Source organism: Lissotriton vulgaris, chromosome 8 (genome assembly GCF_964263255.1).
Source record: "Lissotriton vulgaris chromosome 8, aLisVul1.2, whole genome shotgun sequence".
Classification (NCBI taxonomy): Eukaryota; Metazoa; Chordata; class Amphibia; order Caudata; family Salamandridae; genus Lissotriton; species Lissotriton vulgaris.
The window spans coordinates 102,735,340-102,753,876 of NC_141696.1; the positions used below are offsets into that span (position 1 = coordinate 102,735,340).

Below are 18,537 nucleotides of genomic sequence, written 5' to 3' on the forward strand. Positions count from 1 at the left end.
CTAATATATGTAGACTATTGTCTCTATGCGTCCTTTTTTAATGTTGCCAAGTGAACCAACTCCTCCCCCCTCCCTCCACCCACTTCCCGGTCTGCCATCCTGACACCAACTGTCCATCCTAATATATGTAGACTATTGTCTCTATGAGTCTACTGTAGTTGTTGCGCAGCAACCCAATCGATAGGGTCTGTTCGTCCTTTATAGTATAAAATGCGCGTTTTTGAAACGCGCATATTCAAATCCACCATTGTGTATATATAAACACACGCTTATTCGAATTCAACGTTGTGTCAAAATTTCAAATCAATCGGTGAAGAACTTTCGTAGATTTAAGATTTTTATCAAATGCATATTGACATTTTTATGTGTCTGTTTATGCTTTTGATTAAAAACATGCGCGAATTCGCCATGCACGTATTCGAATCCAACGTTGTGTATATAAAAACACGCGCGTATTCGAATGCAACGTTTATTTATTTATTTATTTATAGTCTTGTATCGCGCGAGAATCAGCCCCGAAGGGGTATCTCCGCGCGTGGCTTCTGGGTGAGTTAGACAGAAACTATAGATCGGAAAAGGCAGAGGGGAGGCTAAATTAATCCTGTGTGAATAGGTAAGTTTTCAGTTTCTTCCTGAAATTGAGAAGATTAGGAGTTTGTCTTAGCTGGAAGGGGAGGGAATTCCACAGCATTGGACCTTTAAGGGAGGGGGCACGGCCACCCTGTCTTGCTCTGTTTATTTTAGGTACATATAGCAACATAGTGTTGCTGGAGCGTAGAGTGCGTCCAGGAGAGTAGGGAAGGAAGATATCCTTCAGATATTTGGGACCAGACCCGTAGATACATTTATGCATGATGCAGCAGAGTTTAAACTGAACCCGCTGTCGCACTGGAAGCCAGTGAAGGTGGGAAAGGAGGGGGCGGGAAGGGGTACGGGGGGGAGCATTCAGGACAAGTCTTGCCGCGGTGTTCTGTACCACCTGCAGTCTGCGAAGTTGTTCCTGGTTGGCGGAAATGAGTAGACTATTACAATAGTCCACCCGTCCAAGGACTAGTGCCTGAACCAGCGTCTTCCTATGGGTGTTTGGTAGGAAAGGGAAGATACGCCGTAGAAGACCAATTGTACGGAAACACGTTCCCGCAACCTGACTGACGTGATCTTTCATGATCAGAGTTTGGTCTAGGCGTACCCCCAGGTTTTTGATGGTTTGTTTAGGCGCTGGGACAGGTCCAAGCTCAAGTGGCCACCATTCCGGGGACCAGAGCAGGGTGGCCCCTCCAAACAGCATGACCTCAGTTTTGGTCACGTTGCATTGGAGGAAGTTCTGGGCCATCCAACCTGCCGCCGCTCTCATACCGTCTTGGAAAGATTGCATGACTGCGGGTGTAATGGTTTGAAAGGGGAAAAGCAGCTGAGTGTCGTCAGCGTAAGAGATTGGTGAGAACCCGTGAGATCTAATAATCTCTGCCAGGGGGGCCACATATACGTTGAATAACGTGGGGCTTAGACATGAGCCCTGTGGCACCCCCTTGGTGAGCTTCCTGCAGACAGATTTATAGGAGCCTAATTTGACACCTTGTTGTCTGTCTTCGAGGAAGCTTTCCAGCCACGCAAGGGCGGTCCCTTCTACTCCAGCTCCCTTCAGACGGCCGAGAAGAACTTCGTGCGACACCGTGTCGAAGGCAGCGGACAAATCCAATAGCACCAAAATCACTGAGCTCCCTCTGTCAAGTGACATTCTGATGTTATCTGTCACTGACAGAAGGGCTGATTCGGTGCTATGGTTGGGCCTAAAACCAGATTGTGAGTGGTCTAGGCCGCCCGCTGCCTCGATGTAGTTGGACAGGTGTGCGTTGACATGTTTCTCGGCCATCTTGCTGTAGTAAGGTAGAAGGGAGATAGGACGGAGGTTGGAAAGCTCCGTCCATGGGAGGGCAGCATTCTTGCGGATTGGGTTCACCACTGCTCTTTTCCATTCAGTTGGTACTTTTCCCTCTTTAAGAGACTGGTTGATAATATCCTGAATGTAGGGGGCTATCAGGGTGCGGAGGGGGGTTAAGATTTTAACAGGAATAAGGTAATCCGGAGATCCAGATTTGACTTGGGTCATTATTGTATCAAGCTCTTCAGTGTTAATAGGAGGGAATGTAGTTAAGGTAAGGTTTATGTTCTCATTGAGGGAGGAGGCATTTTGGGAATCGCTGTTTGGTTGCGATACTAGGATTTTTCCATAGATGGATTCTATTTTGTTTTCAAAATAAGATGACACTTCTTCACATAGACTTTGTGAGAAGTCGTCTGGGCATATACATGCCATAGGTTTTACAAAAGTTTCAAGAATCCTAAACAGTTCTCTGGGAGAGTTATCGGCTTCCATGAGCTGTTGAGCGATGTTACGTTGTGTCAAAATTTCAAAGCAATCGGTGAAGAACTTTCAGAGATTTGAGATTTTGAACAAACGAACAGTTACATTTTTATTTATATAAATTTACAGACACACTGGTGATTTACAGAGCAGATTAGGCTCCTATGATTCTTGACTAAGATATGCCGGTTTAACACCTGGGATGTTGTATTTATGCTGGTTGCTTATTCTATGTGACCTGACTAGTAAGAGAACGTGTTTCTCGTTTCCTTTAGATTTTTTGGTCCTGAAGAGAACCCTGCTATTAATTGGGTACGAAACGCATCAAACTAGCTTTGTTTTATGTCAAACAAACGTGTTGAAAATTAATTTGTTGTTGGTGCACTGTAAATAACTGCTTGTTCCCTGTGGAAGCTATTAGTGTTATTATTATGTGTGCCTTTTTAAGTCTGTAGTATAAGTTTGTCGTTGTTTGGCTTATTGCGCTGTGTTCCCTTCTTGGTTTTGCCTCCCCCCAAAAAAATTAATCATCATGGCTTAACCGGTTGGTGAACTTTTTGTAGGTTGCTCGGATTGTTGAATGGGTTATGATTGAGTGTGGAGTGATTGTAGGAAATGACCGAGTGAGTGTGGTGTCTCTATGGTGATTATTTGTAGTTGGAGTAAGTGTTTGTCTAAACTTCAAACTTGAGCAAAACAGTTGAAGTTTTTGTAATATCTGAAAGTAATTCAAAGGATTTTGCAAAAAAATTAAGAATTCAAATATGATTGGTGTGGAACCTTTAATTTAGTTTTATTGGTCCTATATTGAATTGGTTTGTTAAGTCGTGTTCAGTATTGGCATTTGTGTTGGTTTTCGTATATTGGCTCAGCCTTACTGAGTAGAGTCAAGGCCCCTTGTTGTTTCTTCGCCTAAGTGGGCATATGTTGTATCAGTATCAAAAGAAGAAGCAGACAATGAAAACTGTGAGAACTGTAGTACAATAAACAAGTGTCTATATAGCTTTGAAAGTAATCTGGAAGAAGAAGAAGGGCCTCCAAATCTGAAATTTGAAAGTGCTGACGTTAGTTGCACATTGTAAAGAATCTGAAACAAATAAGTTTGAAAACTGTTTTGATTTTTGATTATTATTTCAAAAAGTGAAATAAGAAGAACCAAGATGTATTATTATTTTGAAAGACAATTTAGATTTTTGTCCCAGTAGAAATAGCCTAGAGTAAATATTTTTTAATTTTTTTTTATATAGAGCGAACTAGACCAGAAGGTTTCAGAGCGCTTTAAATGAGCACCAGTTGAGTTACAGAGAGATACACTCATTTTTGTTAGGCTGAGGGAAATAAAGTGATGTGCCCAGAATCACATGATCTTGATTCGAACCGTCTTCCCCAGATTCGAGGTTGACTGCCCTAGCCATTAGGTCACATCCTCATTGCTGTGAACCTTTATCTAGATATCTTTGATAATGCTATTAATAGTCCCAATTGGGTTATTGTGCTTTATTTCCCAGGTGGGATGTGTTTCCACCAAAGCTGAACCTTCTACAGTACATAATAAGTTTGCCAATACACTGACATATAGCTAAAGTTTAGCTAGTGGTTTCAATAATAATCTTTATACTAATATGATGGGTAAATATGTGGAAATTACAGGGGTGAAAAACTGTATCATATGTACTTTTATTCCTTCCTTTGCAGGTGAAAGCTGTATCTATTTTCAGCTGCTGATATCCTATGGGTTGTCCTGCAATGTGTTAATTAGCGTTTTTAATAAGCATAAGTCTTTGCCAACATATTTGCCAAATTTTTACATTTTGCTTGAGAACTTACCTGTCAACGAGGGAGAAGAGGATAAACTAACTTAAGATACATTTTTTAATACAATTGCACAAACTAACTCTGATACTAAAAACATGAATTGAATGTATGTATGTGGTTAGAGTGCAGGTGAGTGAAAGTTTGTCAGGTACTATAGTGAAAGGAGAGCAAAGATTCTGAGAGCTTGGAGGAATGAAATATTAATGTTATGTTATGTTATGTTAATTGGGTCTTTTATAGCGCTCGGCTACTCAAAAGAGTGTCCCGGCGCTTTATTGACAGCCTGAAAAAGACAAACACAACACAAAGATAAAGAAAAACGGAGATGTAGATAGGAAAGCAGATAGCGGCTGAGGAATAATATCGACCCTCAGATTTGAATCTAAACTCGAGAATGGAGCATGTAAAAGAGGGTAAGATGAGTGTGGTACATCATGAACCTTCAGGGAGAGGGTTTTTTAGAATATGTCGGCGAGAGCAAACATGAAATAAGTTATGTGGTGAGTGGTGATATCCTGGTTGGCGAAAAATCGATTTTTAGAGGGGGGTCTAATATGTACGTTTATTTCAACCTGCAGCTTAAATGGGTGTGTTCTTGTAATCTGGCTTTAGTATTTCCTAAGGTTCATCATGAGCATGGTATGAATGATGGTCTCAGTTTGGTATGTGTTATGTTATGTTATGTTATGTTATGTTATGTTATGTTATGTTATGTTATGTTATGTTGTTATGTTATGTTATGTTATGTTATGTTATGTTATGTTATGTTATGTTATGTTAAGCATTTTGTAAAGCGCGACAGCTGCCCAAGCAACAGGGCGTCCCGGCGCTAGAACCAACATAACCAACTGGGAAGAAGAAGAGGACCTACAGGGGGGGGAAAAGATGAGTTTTGATAGCTTTGCGGAAAGCTAGGAGGTTGTCGATGCAGCGGATGTGGGGGGGGAGGGAATTCCATAACTTGGCTCCTAGCAGTCTGAAGGAACGACCTCCTATGCGACAGAACTTGGTATAGGGGATCTCGACTAAACCTTGCCCTTTAGAGCGAAGGTTGCGTTGGGGGTTATAGGGCGTTAGCAACGGGCGCAGGGGCTCTGGTCCTTCAGAATTCAGAATTTTAAAAGCAAAGATGAGGGCCTTAAATTGGATGCGAGCTTCCATAGGCAGCCAATGCAGTTTGTGGATGGTAGCTTTTACGGAGCACTTTCTGGGTAGGCCCACTATTGCCCTGGCGGCGGAATTCTGAATCCGTTGGAATCTCTTAGTTTCAGCTTTATTGGCTCCTAACAGTAGCACACTGGCATAATCCAGCCTGGCTAGGATGGTCGATTGTACAATCAATTGCCTCGTTTTTGAGTCAAAGAAGCCTAAAATGGGATTAAGACTTCTCAATAATCCAGTGCAAGTTGCGGCAACTTTCTTAGTATGAGCCTGGAACTTGAGTGTCGAGTCCATCCATACTCCTAGGTTTTTTACCAAAGTTTTAGGGGGGGGGGGCCGGACCCAATGAGCTGGGCCACCATAGGTCACTCCAGTTATTGGCGTTTTTACCCATGAGCAGCACCTCAGTTTTTCCTCCATTGAGTTGGAGGCAATTCGCGGTCATCCAATTGGCCACTGCTGTCAGTCCATCCCTAAATCTAGTGGCATCGGGGGACGGGGCTTCGTTGAGGCTGATGACCAACTGAGTGTCATCAGCATACGATGTCATTGTAAGGTCCCATTTTTTGGCAACTTCCGCCAGAGGTTGCATATACAAGTTAAAAAGTGATGGGCTGAGGTCCGAGCCTTGCGGCACTCCTTGTCCAATGTCTTGGGGTTGGGAAATGAATGGAGGGGCAGATACCTGGAAGGATCTGTTCGAGAGAAACGACTGGAACCATTCTAGTGCCAAGTCTGTGATTCCGATGTTTTCCAGGCGTAGAAGTAGGATATCATGGGATACCGTATCAAAGGCCGCGCTGAGATCGAGCAGTATCAGCGCGGCACTTTTACCGGCATCCATGATTTTCCGCAGGTGTTCTGTAGAGGTAAGGAGAGCCGACTCCGTACTGTGACCCGGTCTGAACCCATGTTGGGAAGGGTCCAGGATGTTATTTGCCGCCATGTGGTCATTCAGCACTTTGTTTGCGTGGGCCTCCGCTAGTTTCGCTACCCATGGAAGCAATGATACCGGCCGGTAATTCTCCGGTTTGGAGGGGTCTAGGGTGGGTTTCTTTATAATGGGAGTAATCCAAGCCTGCTTCCAACAGATGGGTACCGTGGCCGTGGCAAAAGAGAGATTAAGGAGTGAGGTCAAATAAGGGAGGAAAAATTCCAGTTCTCCCTGGAAGTATACTGGCCTCATAGGATCTGCGGGGGCGCCTGATTTTACTTTCCTGCATATTTTAGTTAGTTCCTCGCAAGAGATAGCTGGTATGCAGGAGAGCCTAGAGCCGTCTAGAGTTACCTTGGGAACATTAATGTCCTCTGGAAGATTGTGGTTGAAGGAATTATAAATTTTCTTTACTTTTTCCGTGAAAAAGGTGGCTAGCTCTTCACATTGTTGAGTAGAAGTGATGTGAGAAGCGGGTTTATCTCCATTCTGTAGTTTTTTTACGATTTTGAAGATAGTTTTTGTAGGATTGGGGCTTATTTTGATCTCATTCGCGAAAAAGGCTGCGCGGGCTGTGCGTATGGCTTTGTGATACGTTTTGAGCTGGTCTAGATAAGCATTTTTGTCCTCCAGAGTATAATCCTTCCTCCATTGACGTTCCGCCTTCTTACATGCTTTCCTCAGATTTTTCAAATTGTCATCGTACCAAGGGTTGGAGGGAGTGTTACGCCCTTTCGTCCACTTAGCCGGTATGATAGCATCCAGTCCCTTGATGAGCCAGTCCTGGAAGGCTGCGTACGACGTTTCAATGTCGTTACTGCCCTCCAAGTTAAGCTCACCAAGGCTGTCCGCAAGGTTGAGGTGTTGAAGTTTGTGCCAGGGCCGCTTCATGCATGAGGTGGGCGTCATTTTAACTGGACGGGAGACGATAGGAATATGGACCGTGACTAGAGAGTGGTCGGTCCAGACCATGGGTTTGGGTTCATCCGCTCTGGCTTCTGAGATGTTAGTAAACACCGGGTCAAGTAGGTGACCAGCAGTATGTGTAGGAGTTTGCACGAGTGGGGTCAGCTGCAGGGCTGCTAGGTCCGCTAAAAAGTTGCTGATGTTGGCATCCATGGTATTGTCTAGGTGGAGATTAAGGTCCCCTAGAATGGTAAAATTCGCTGAGCTAGTAATTAGAGCATGAGATATCTCAAGGAGTTCTTCCATAAATCTCGAGGAAGGCCCCGGGGGTCTATAGATAAACAGGCCCGAGAAAGAGTACTGCGGGCTCGTGGATATTTTAAAACGTGCGCATTCACTGTCCGCGATGCTCTCTTTGTGGAAGGAGCAGATAAAGGAAGATCTATAGATGGCAGCAATGCCACCTCCTCTCGAGTCCCTATTGATATTTGTCATGGAGTACCCATCAGGTAATGCTAAATTGGGGATGCTAGTTAGATCGTCTCTCAACCAGGTTTCACACAGAAACAGAATATCAGGATTGTCGTCTATTAGAAGCGTTCTTACCTCCGCATGGTGTTTGACCAGAGATCTAACATTGAGCTGGGAGATGGTAAGTGAAGCTTGGCTTTTTCCGGTCGTTTTGTGGCTGATTGGACGTGGCTCAGGTGTAACCCACTTGCAGTTTTTACATTGAAGCGCGGTATGTCCGATGCGTCCTTCTACATTGTAACATCTAGGGCCTGGGTTAAGTGCGCAGAGTAGGTTACTATCGTACATGAATGATTTTTGAGCAGGGGGTCTGGCGAGAGGCGAGGCCTTGGCGAGGACGGGCGAAGACGGGCTTGCCTTAGGCGCGCCCGCTGCGCCCGTCCGCTGCGCGTACGATGGATGCACATAATTTCAAGCCAGGAAAGTGGGAGGGGGGTGTGGCCTCGGAGTGGGCGTGGCCTCTTTCCTCGCCGGCAATGGCGATTGAAAATGAATGTGGTGCCTGGGCTCCGCTAACAGCGCTAAGATCCGCTGTGCGGTGCGCTCGAGTGCACACAGAGATTCTATCAACTGCCAGGGAGCAGCGTGAGTTTTTAAAAAGGTACAGAGTAATACGTGACACAAGTGATAATAATTTTTAAAAACAGGGATCAGGTGCTCCCGGCTTCCGCCTCAGGAGTATAGCAGGTTCCAATGTAAACACTCGTTATTCAGTGTTTTATACTGGTTAGGTCGGGGGGCGTGGCCTCGGAGTGGGCGTGGCCTCTTTCCTCGCCGGCAATGGCGATTGAAAATGAATGTGGTGCCTGGGCTCCGCTAACAGCGCTAAGATCCGCTGTGCGGTGCGCTCGAGTGCACACAGAGATTCTATCAACTGCCAGGGAGCAGCGTGAGTTTTTAAAAAGGTACAGAGTAATACGTGACACAAGTGATAATAATTTTTAAAAACAGGGATCAGGTGCTCCCGGCTTCCGCCTCAGGAGTATAGCAGGTTCCAATGTAAACACTCGTTATTCAGTGTTTTATACTGGTTAGGTCGGGGGCGTGGCCTCGGAGTGGGCGTGGCCTCTTTCCTCGCCGGCAATGGCGATTGAAAATGAATGTGGTGCCTGGGCTCCGCTAACAGCGCTAAGATCCGCTGTGCGGTGCGCTCGAGTGCACACAGAGATTCTATCAACTGCCAGGGAGCAGCGTGAGTTTTTAAAAAGGTACAGAGTAATACGTGACACAAGTGATAATAATTTTTAAAAACAGGGATCAGGTGCTCCCGGCTTCCGCCTCAGGAGTATAGCAGGTTCCAATGTAAACACTCGTTATTCAGTGTTTTATATTGGTTAGGTCGGGGGGCGTGGCCTCGGAGTGGGCGTGGCCTCTTTCCTCGCCGGCAATGGCGATTGAAAATGAATGTGGTGCCTGGGCTCCGCTAACAGCGCTAAGATCCGCTGTGCGGTGCGCTCGAGTGCACACAGAGATTCTATCAACTGCCAGGGAGCAGCGTGAGTTTTTAAAAAGGTACAGAGTAATACGTGACACAAGTGATAATAATTTTTAAAAACAGGGATCAGGTGCTCCCGGCTTCCGCCTCAGGAGTATAGCAGGTTCCAATGTAAACACTCGTTATTCAGTGTTTTATACTGGTTAGGTCGGGGGGCGTGGCCTCGGAGTGGGCGTGGCCTCTTTCCTCGCCGGCAATGGCGATTGAAAATGAATGTGGTGCCTGGGCTCCGCTAACAGCGCTAAGATCCGCTGTGCGGTGCGCTCGAGTGCACACAGAGATTCTATCAACTGCCAGGGAGCAGCGTGAGTTTTTAAAAAGGTACAGAGTAATACGTGACACAAGTGATAATAATTTTTAAAAACAGGGATCAGGTGCTCCCGGCTTCCGCCTCAGGAGTATAGCAGGTTCCAATGTAAACACTCGTTATTCAGTGTTTTATACTGGTTAGGTCGGGGGGCGTGGCCTCGGAGTGGGCGTGGCCTCTTTCCTCGCCGGCAATGGCGATTGAAAATGAATGTGGTGCCTGGGCTCCGCTAACAGCGCTAAGATCCGCTGTGCGGTGCGCTCGAGTGCACACAGAGATTCTATCAACTGCCAGGGAGCAGCGTGAGTTTTTAAAAAGGTACAGAGTAATACGTGACACAAGTGATAATAATTTTTAAAAACAGGGATCAGGTGCTCCCGGCTTCCGCCTCAGGAGTATAGCAGGTTCCAATGTAAACACTCGTTATTCAGTGTTTTATACTGGTTAGGTCGGGGGGCGTGGCCTCGGAGTGGGCGTGGCCTCTTTCCTCGCCGGCAATGGCGATTGAAAATGAATGTGGTGCCTGGGCTCCGCTAACAGCGCTAAGATCCGCTGTGCGGTGCGCTCGAGTGCACACAGAGATTCTATCAACTGCTGTTTGAAGAGAGTAAAGCATGATTTTGGGTAGATAGCATTAGAACATTTTAGGAGCTATCATTCCGCCTGATGGGATTGCTGTGAATTACACATAAATTAGCAGACTGTCTACATTAGTAAATAGGTTGGCTTACAACACAAAAGTAACATTTACACAGATTATTTCTGAGTTTGTTGCTATGAGCACAATTATAATGCTAAACGGTTTTGCATTAACTATCCTTTTCTCGAAGGAAGGAGGTATTTGCAGTGTATTAAATGTTAGGAAATATTGCACTTTTATACCCCATAATTGCAGAGTTATTAAGACGTACAAAATTGATATAACAAATATCTCACACCAGATAAAGGCTTTAGAAGACCATGGCTTATGGGAATTAGTAGGTTACTTGGTTAGTAAGACAGGAAAGGGGTTTAACAACGTTAGTACATAGTACAAATCCCGTGGGGGAGGTATGGGGGGGGGGGAGATTTAAACTAACCTACGGAACTGTGTTGATTTCTGCAATTGTCTTTTGTTTAAAAATTCTGGAGTAATTTTTCAGAGGTGTGGGTGCAAAGAAAGAAAAAACTCATGAGAGAGGAAAAGGGAAGAATATGAGCTGGGTGATATCCAAGACTATGAATGCAACCGGTTGAATATGATGGAGGAATCAATCCTAAAGGAGAAGAAAATGATGGATACTGTTTTATAACTGTTTAAGAATGCTTGGTTTTGGTGATTATGAAATAAATAAGAGGGGTATTATTAGAAGATCATGTCAGGTTAATATTTTTGTGCATCAACAATGACATATGCAATCTTTAGAATTATTGCTGTTTAGGCATTTCACATATCTTGAAACGGATATAAAACTATTGTTTTTGGAACACATTTCCAATGATATATTAAAGTGTGTTTCCCACATGTGTATTTGTTATGCCCCATGGTGAGTTTTGTCTCCATTTTAGTAAAGACAGATGCTTTCTCCTCTCTTCTCCTTCCCCTCCTTTGACTTTCCCCCTGCTCATTTCACTCCCCAGGCTGTCCACAGAGAATAGGCACCCAGAAACAAGCTAGGTTTGATTCCATTTATGTTGTTATTTCCTGTTTTTGCTGATCATGATGAAGCTTGATCACAAAATGTTGCTATTTTCAAGGATCTTCCACTGGCGTGCTGTGGTCTATTCATTCATAGAATGTTTTGCTGTTGTTCATGCAACTATTTCTTCCTGTCATCGCTGGATCACATTAGGCTATAATGTTCAGAATCAATATTCATATAGTGGGATGGTGCCTCAATGTTAAGGCAATGTGAAATGTAGGTTAGGTATTCTGATTTGCAGAATAAAGGAACCTTTCAATTGTGCCATTGCGAGTTCATAGCTTTGCTAATTTAATATGAATAAAGAGTGTATAAAAATCCCTGATTTGGAGAACTCTGGGAAAATCATTCTTATGCTACTAGGGATGCTTCCTTATTTTCTATTGATTTTGCTGCTCATCTGGGACGAAGAATCATTTTTGAGTCTGCCTTTTCGGTATTTGCTTTAAATGCTGATAAGCCTTTAAAGTATTTAATTTAAACAATTTGTACTATCTTTGATTTTTTTTAAATAAATATTTTAACTATTCTTTTGTTTAGTGAGTGAGCTCTTTTTTTAATTAAATGATCGTTTTGCAATTATTGAACTGTTGGCAGGTTGTGCCTTTTTGGGGGGACACATTGCTTCATGAAATTGAGGTATAACATTGTCTCTGATTCATCAACTAGTTGAATTCCAGAAGAGGTAAAATATTGAGTTGAGTTGAGATTTTGGGGTTCTGCATGTCCACACATATAGCAGCAGCTTGTAGAGCATCCCACCATCTTGACAGCAGAAGAAGTGTTCATGCATCATCATCATCATCATGATAATCTTTATTCGATTTTATAGATAAAACCATAAAAGCCAGTTCATTCTAAAACAACATACAAAATGTAAGCACCATAACTATTCCTATTTTAGAACTCCCACCAGAAAACGTACAAGGAAAAAGCAAGGAAAAGGTGAGTTCAGCAGCTATTAAAAAAGTAAGGTTGGCCTAACTTGTTTAAAATTCACCAGTAATAAGATTGGGTGTATGAATTTGTATCATAGGTTACTATATTTTGAGCAGAACATAACCATATGTAATTTGTCATTGAAAGATATGTTATCGCAGTGTCAGGGAGGCAAATCAGAGTGCTTAAAACAATCACAATTAAAAGGGACCAGTCGGTGAAATAAATGTAATCTAAAATAGGTCATCAATCGGTGTTGATGGCGAGTTATATCCCAAGTCAGATATGGTTCGATATTGCCAACTGTTTTCACCAATAGCGCATGTCACACAGAGTGTTTTGTTAAAGTGTTCACTCTCTACTCCATGCTGAGGGTTACCCCTCCTCCCCCGGGCTATTACAAATGACTTTCAATGCTATTGTTTTTTCATGTGCACCAAGCTTTCTGTTAGATATGATTGCAATACATCTAATTATATAACTTTTACCTGAAAATTTCCCAGGGAGATAAACACAGAGAGAAGGGCACAGAAAATAGCCCAAGGCATTGTTAAATGTATCCGTTGCGGCTGTTACCTGCAGATAAAAACAAAAAAAATAAAACAATCAAAATTCAAATAAAGAATGAGTAGCTTGTGTATCACAGAACTGCATTGTTTCTTAAAAGGACATCTAGCAGAGCCTGATTTTGTTTTTTTAAATTTGATTTAACCCTCTTCAGTGGGAAAACATAGACCTTCTTTCCCAGGTGGGCGATAAAACTAGGAGGAAAAATCGCCCACCCTCCCCCTAGGGTAATACTGTTGCCGCCCAGTGACAGCATTTCCACAAGTGAATTTAGTGCTCAGTTTGGAGTTGCTGATAAGGGGATCAGGAGTACCTTGAACATCATGGAAAACCAGTCTGGGCTGAATTTTACTGGCTAGCATAATGAGCATGTGTCAGGGGTTCACACAATGAGAGGGCCTGTTGTCCTTCTGTGTCAGAATATTGTTACTGTGTGACATAAATATTGTGCCCTAAACATTGCCTACATAAATATTGTGCCACTGGGTGTAGGTTTTCGATTACCTCAATTGGGACAATATTTGCAAAAATGATATTTAGGACAGAGTATTTATGGAAGACAATATTCTGGCAACAATATTCTGGCACTACATCCCCCCCTGTATCTCTTCATCAATTTATACATAACATGGCGGTCATCAAAGTGACTTCTTGGCAGCGGCACAAAGCGGACAGAGCCATTACTTGGATGCCCTTAGAGCACTGGAGCAGCATTTCCTATATTCTCCCTTCCCAGCACAGGGCAAGCAGCTAGTAGTTCTCGTGGCCTGAACATAGAACAGGGGTGCAGGGCAGTCGAGCAATGCAGATTACAAAAGTTTGATCCACAAATGAAAGAGCTGGAGGTTTCCTTATCTAAACAAGGGCAATGAAAGGAAACATGACTTAAAGTCTGTTATACACAGTTACAAAGGATTTGTGTTATTCACATCAATTCTGCATGTTTTACTGATTTCAAAATAAGATACGTATGAGTTGGCCTGCTCCACCAGACTGACAAGACCCCTAGGGAATAAGCAGCCCGAACCCCAACGACTGTGATGAATCCTTCTTTCAAAGCCATAAAATAACTGGTTATGATGTCACGCTACATCTAGTTTCCACTGCTGGTGACTTTATGGACCAAGAGAAGTATAAACCCCATATGGATTTTGGACCAGTTTCTATTTAATGCATTTAAATGACAAGTTCACTTTAGGCATGTAGAACACATTTGGTCATACTAGAATGACAGATAGGGAAGAGTTCAACCGTAACGATTTTCTTCAGATTGTAAGTCATACATAAATCTAGTAATACAGCCAAAATCAATCAGTCAATCAGTCAATTAATCATTCAATAATCAGGGTGCAAAACTCAGTTAAAAACAGAGAATATCAGAGAACACAGTAAAGTTTAAAATGAGAGACCAATCAGACATAAATTCACCTCCTAGGACCAGTGGAAAGGAGCTCACCACACATATAAAAGCACACTTACATAGGGTTCAGAATGAAGGATTTCATCCATTTAGTACAATTGAACATGATTCTCACAGTTGAAACCATTCAACATTAAGCAGAACAAAGCTGTTGCAAACAAATAAAATTAGGAAATCTCAAACTTCTACAACATGGAGCTTCTGAGGAACACTACCTGCTACTACTACGGTGGAAGATTCTGCCTAGACAGCTAGGTAAGGCTTGAGTTACCATAATTCTAACGTGAACAGCTTGGGAAGGTCATTGTCCTTGCTCGTGAAACACATTTAAAGATTATTCTACAGGAGCATCAAATTACAAGTGTAACTATGTGGTACAAATCATTTCCAGCATGTAGGAAGCCGGCTCTGTATGCTATACCAAAAAGAGGTATAGTGTGCACAGAGTCCAGCGAGTCCCCAAAATTAAGGCAGAGATTAAGGTAGATAATACCTTACTCTCAATTTAGTGGTAGCTGGGCTGAGCAGTTAAGCTTATCGGAGTGTAATGCATATAGTGTACATACTCATACAAAGCAGGAACACACACTCAAAGATGGACTACAGGCCGATGTTTGGGGAAATATATTACTTTTAGTTACTTTATTCCTCGGAACCAATTTGAACTCAGTTACAGGTAGGTAATACTTCCAAAAAGGCTGTAGGAATACTTGATAGTATTGTCGATTCAAAACAGTAACATTCAGTACTAGTACAAGATAGACAGTTGCAGGTAATCCATAGAGTGCAATGCAATCCTAAGGAAGGAAAACTGTGTTATGCATCAGCGGGTAAGTACAAGGCTTAGGTTGCCATTCTTCAAGGGCAGAGTTGCATCCGGGTGTTGGTGCTCTATCGCTGCGGTCTTGGGGTTCTGTTTGCAATAGTGAGTCGCATTGACACAAGTGTTGGTCCTCAACTTCTGCTGTCTTTGTGCCGGCGGATGCCGAGGACTAGCGCCTCTTGTCCAAAGGGAGGTTCTTGGAGATTGTTTGAAGGCTGGGAGGTCTCTGAGGTTTCTTGGATGACTGATGTCAGTCCTCTACTGCTGTGGTCTTGGGGTTCTGTTTGCAGTAGTGAATTGCGTTGACACAAGTGTCGGTCTTCAACTGTTGCAGTCTTTGTACCGGTGGACAACAGGGACTGGTGCCTCTAGCCCATAGGGAGGTTCTTGGACATTGTTTGAAGACTGGGAGGTCTCTGAGGTTTCTTGGAAGCCTGGTGGGGTTTCTGGAAGGACAGCAGGTCCGGTTGTTGAACCAGCTACAGGCGGCAGGGTTCTTGCCGGGTTCTTTCAGCAGCGGTTCAGTTCCTGGTCTGATATCAATAATCTTCCTTCCTCTTCTTTTTGGCCGTCGAATCTGAGGAACAAGTTTCAGGGGTGCCCTCAAATAAAACATTTCAGGGCCTTACAGGGGTCGGGTGCAGTAACCAATGGCTACGGTCCCGTAGGGTGTCTACACTCTTTGGGTGTCCCCTCCCTTTGGGGAGAGGGGAACATCCCGGTTTCTATTGGACCTAATTCTCCAATTCAAGAGGGAGAATTTCTAAGGGAGGAGTTCACCTCAGCTCCTGGTGACCCTAGGGTTGTGCCAGACTGAGGTGGACACTCCTACTCTTTGTACTCATTTTCCCGCCTGTCCTGGTGTCAACAGTGGGGCCTGGCAGGGGGTGGGCCTCTCCCCTACTTGGAGCTGCCCATATCAGCACATCACAGGGTGATAACCTTTAAAGCTCACTGCCAAATTGTGTTGCTCCTGCCAAGGGTAGGTGTGAAACACATTCACCCAGAGTAGGCTTTGTTCCTGACCTCTGAGAGCACAAAGGCTCACACCCCATGAGGTCAGAAACCTGCCTGGTGGTGGATGGCTGGCAGGGACCAGTCAGCCAATACACCAGAAGTTGGTAGTTCTTTAGGGCACATCTCTTAGATGCCTTCTGAACGCATGTTATAATACATCCAACAGCACCAGTGTGGGTTTATTATGCTGATAAGTTTGGTACCAAACTTCCCAGTTTTCAGTAAAACCATCATGGAGCACAGAGTGGAGTAATGACAAACTCCCAGCCCATGTACTAAAAATGGCTTCACTACATTTACAATGCATGTGAATGGTACATACACCCTAGGGGCATATTGCTCATGCAGCTGTGCCCTGACCTGTGGTATGGGGCACCCTGCCTTAGGGCTGTAAGGCCTGCTAGAGGGGTGACTTAAGCATGTCACAGGCAGTGTGGGTGGGCATGGCACACAGGGATGTGTACCATCTCGACTCTTCAGTTTGGTCTGCACCAAAACATGCAGCTTACAATGGCAGTGTGTGGGTGCTAAGGTGAGGGATCGTGGAGTGTTGCATAATATATGCTGCAGCCCTCAGAGGCTCTCTCTGTCACAAGGCCCTTGGTACAAGGAGTACTTTTTACTAGGGACTTACATGTGGCCCAGAGGTGTGACAGTTGTGGAAATGAAGGTACAATTTTGGGAAAGAATTTGGGTGTGGTGCCCTGGTTAGCAGGGTCCCAGCACACACCCACTCAAGTTGGCATCAGGTATTTGGCAAAAGGTAAGGAGGTAACCATGCAAAAAGGGGTACTTTCCTACAAAGCCGCCCCCAAACGAAAGAGGATGAGACTAACCTTTGCCAAGAGAGTCTTCATTGTCTAAGTGGAAGAACCTGGAAAGTCCCTCTGCATTGGCATGGACAGTCTCAGGTCTGTGATCCACTGTAAAGTCCATTCCCTGTAGGGAGATGGACCACCTCAACAGTTTGGGATTTTCACCTTTCATTTACATTAGCCATCTGAGAGTTATGTGGTCAGTTGGGATTAGGAAGTGAGTCCCAAACAGGTAGGGTAGCAGCTTCTTAAGGGACCAAACCGCAGCAAAGGGCACCCTCACAACAGCATTTCAACGCTGTTCCCTATGGAGTAGCCGCCTGCTTATAAAAGCAACAGGTTGGTCTTGGCCATCATTATTGGTCAGGGATAGGACTGCTTCTATCCCTAGCTCAGAGGCATCAGTCTGCTCAATGAAGTGCTTGGAGTAGTCTGAAGCTTTGAGAGTAGGTGCTGAGTACATCCCCTCTTTCAACGTGTCAAAAGCCTTTTGACAACTAACTGTCCAGTTCACTTTATTTGGCACTTTCTTGGATGCAAATTCGGTGAGGGGTGTATCAATGGATCCATACCCCTTCACAAATCTCCTGTAATACCCAGTCAAGCCAAGGAGTGACCTGACTTGGGTCTGGGTTGTTAAATCTTCCCAGTCCAGAATTGTCTGGATCTTGGGTTGTAAGGGTTGCACTTGACCTCCACCTACAAGGTGGCCCAGGCATACAACAGTATTCTGCCCTGTCTGGCACTTGGATGCCTTGATAATCAGGCCTGCAGGCTGCTGAGCCTGTAAAACCTTCTCCAGGTGGACCAGGTGATTCTGCCAGTAGGAGCTGAAGACAGCAATGTCATCAAGATAGGCTGCTCTGAAGGTTTCCAAACCAGCAAGGACTTGATCCATCAAACTTTGGAAAGTAGCAGGGGCATTCTTTAAACCAAAGGGCATCACAGTAAACTGATAATGCCCATCAGGTGTGGAGAATGCTGTTTTCTCTTTGACTTTTTAAGCCAGGCCAATCTGCCAGTACCCTGCAATTAAGTCAGAGGTGCTGAGAAATTTGGCTGCCCCTAACTTATCTGTCAGCTCCACAGCCCTGGGTATGGGTTGAACATCTGCGTTAGTGACAACATTAAGAACTGTATAGTCCACATATAACCTCATCTATCTTTTTACCCCCCTGTGGTGAGGTTTGGGACTAAGACCACTGGGCTGGCCCAGGAACTTTTAGAGGGCTCAATAACCCCTAACTCCAGCATTTTGCTTACTGCCGATAGATCTTTGTTTTGATAGGTAAGCTGTCTCCAGTGTCCACATCATGGGCACACCAGTGCGTCTGGCTAGGGCTTAAGAAGAAGAGTCCAGCATACTGTTGTATGACATGCCTACAGTCAGCCTGCCGTTGGGCAGTGAGGGTTTTCTTAGTAGATAACACCATCAACTAACCCATCTTTTGGACTGAAGGAGAGGAGGTCAGGGAGAGGTTCACTCTCTGTCTCCTGATCCTCATCACTGAACAACAGCATGGACGCATCAGCCCTGTTGCAGAAAAGTTTAATGCAGTTCACATGGATAACCCTCTTGCCTATTGCCCAGGTCTACCAAATAAGTGACATCACTTTTCTTTTCAAGGATTGGGTATGGGGCACTCAACCTGTCCTGGAGAACCCTTGAAGCCGCAGGATCCAAAACACACACCTTTTGCCCAGGTTGGAACTCCTCCAGTGCGGCTTTTTGTCATACCACAGCTTCTAGAGCTGTTGGC

General features: G+C 44.3%; 1 protein-coding gene across 1 annotated transcript in view; it reads right to left on the reverse strand.

Annotated features, from left to right (window-relative positions):
- Positions 1-18,537, reverse strand: part of LOC147693535 (ecto-ADP-ribosyltransferase 5-like) — a 323,762-nt gene that overhangs the window by 222,898 nt on the left and 82,327 nt on the right. The window contains exon 2 of the mRNA XM_086933752.1: positions 12,624-12,711. Coding sequence (XP_086789878.1) covers positions 12,624-12,683 — 60 coding nt within the window. The 5' untranslated portion in view covers positions 12,684-12,711. The remainder of the gene's footprint in view (positions 1-12,623; positions 12,712-18,537) is intronic.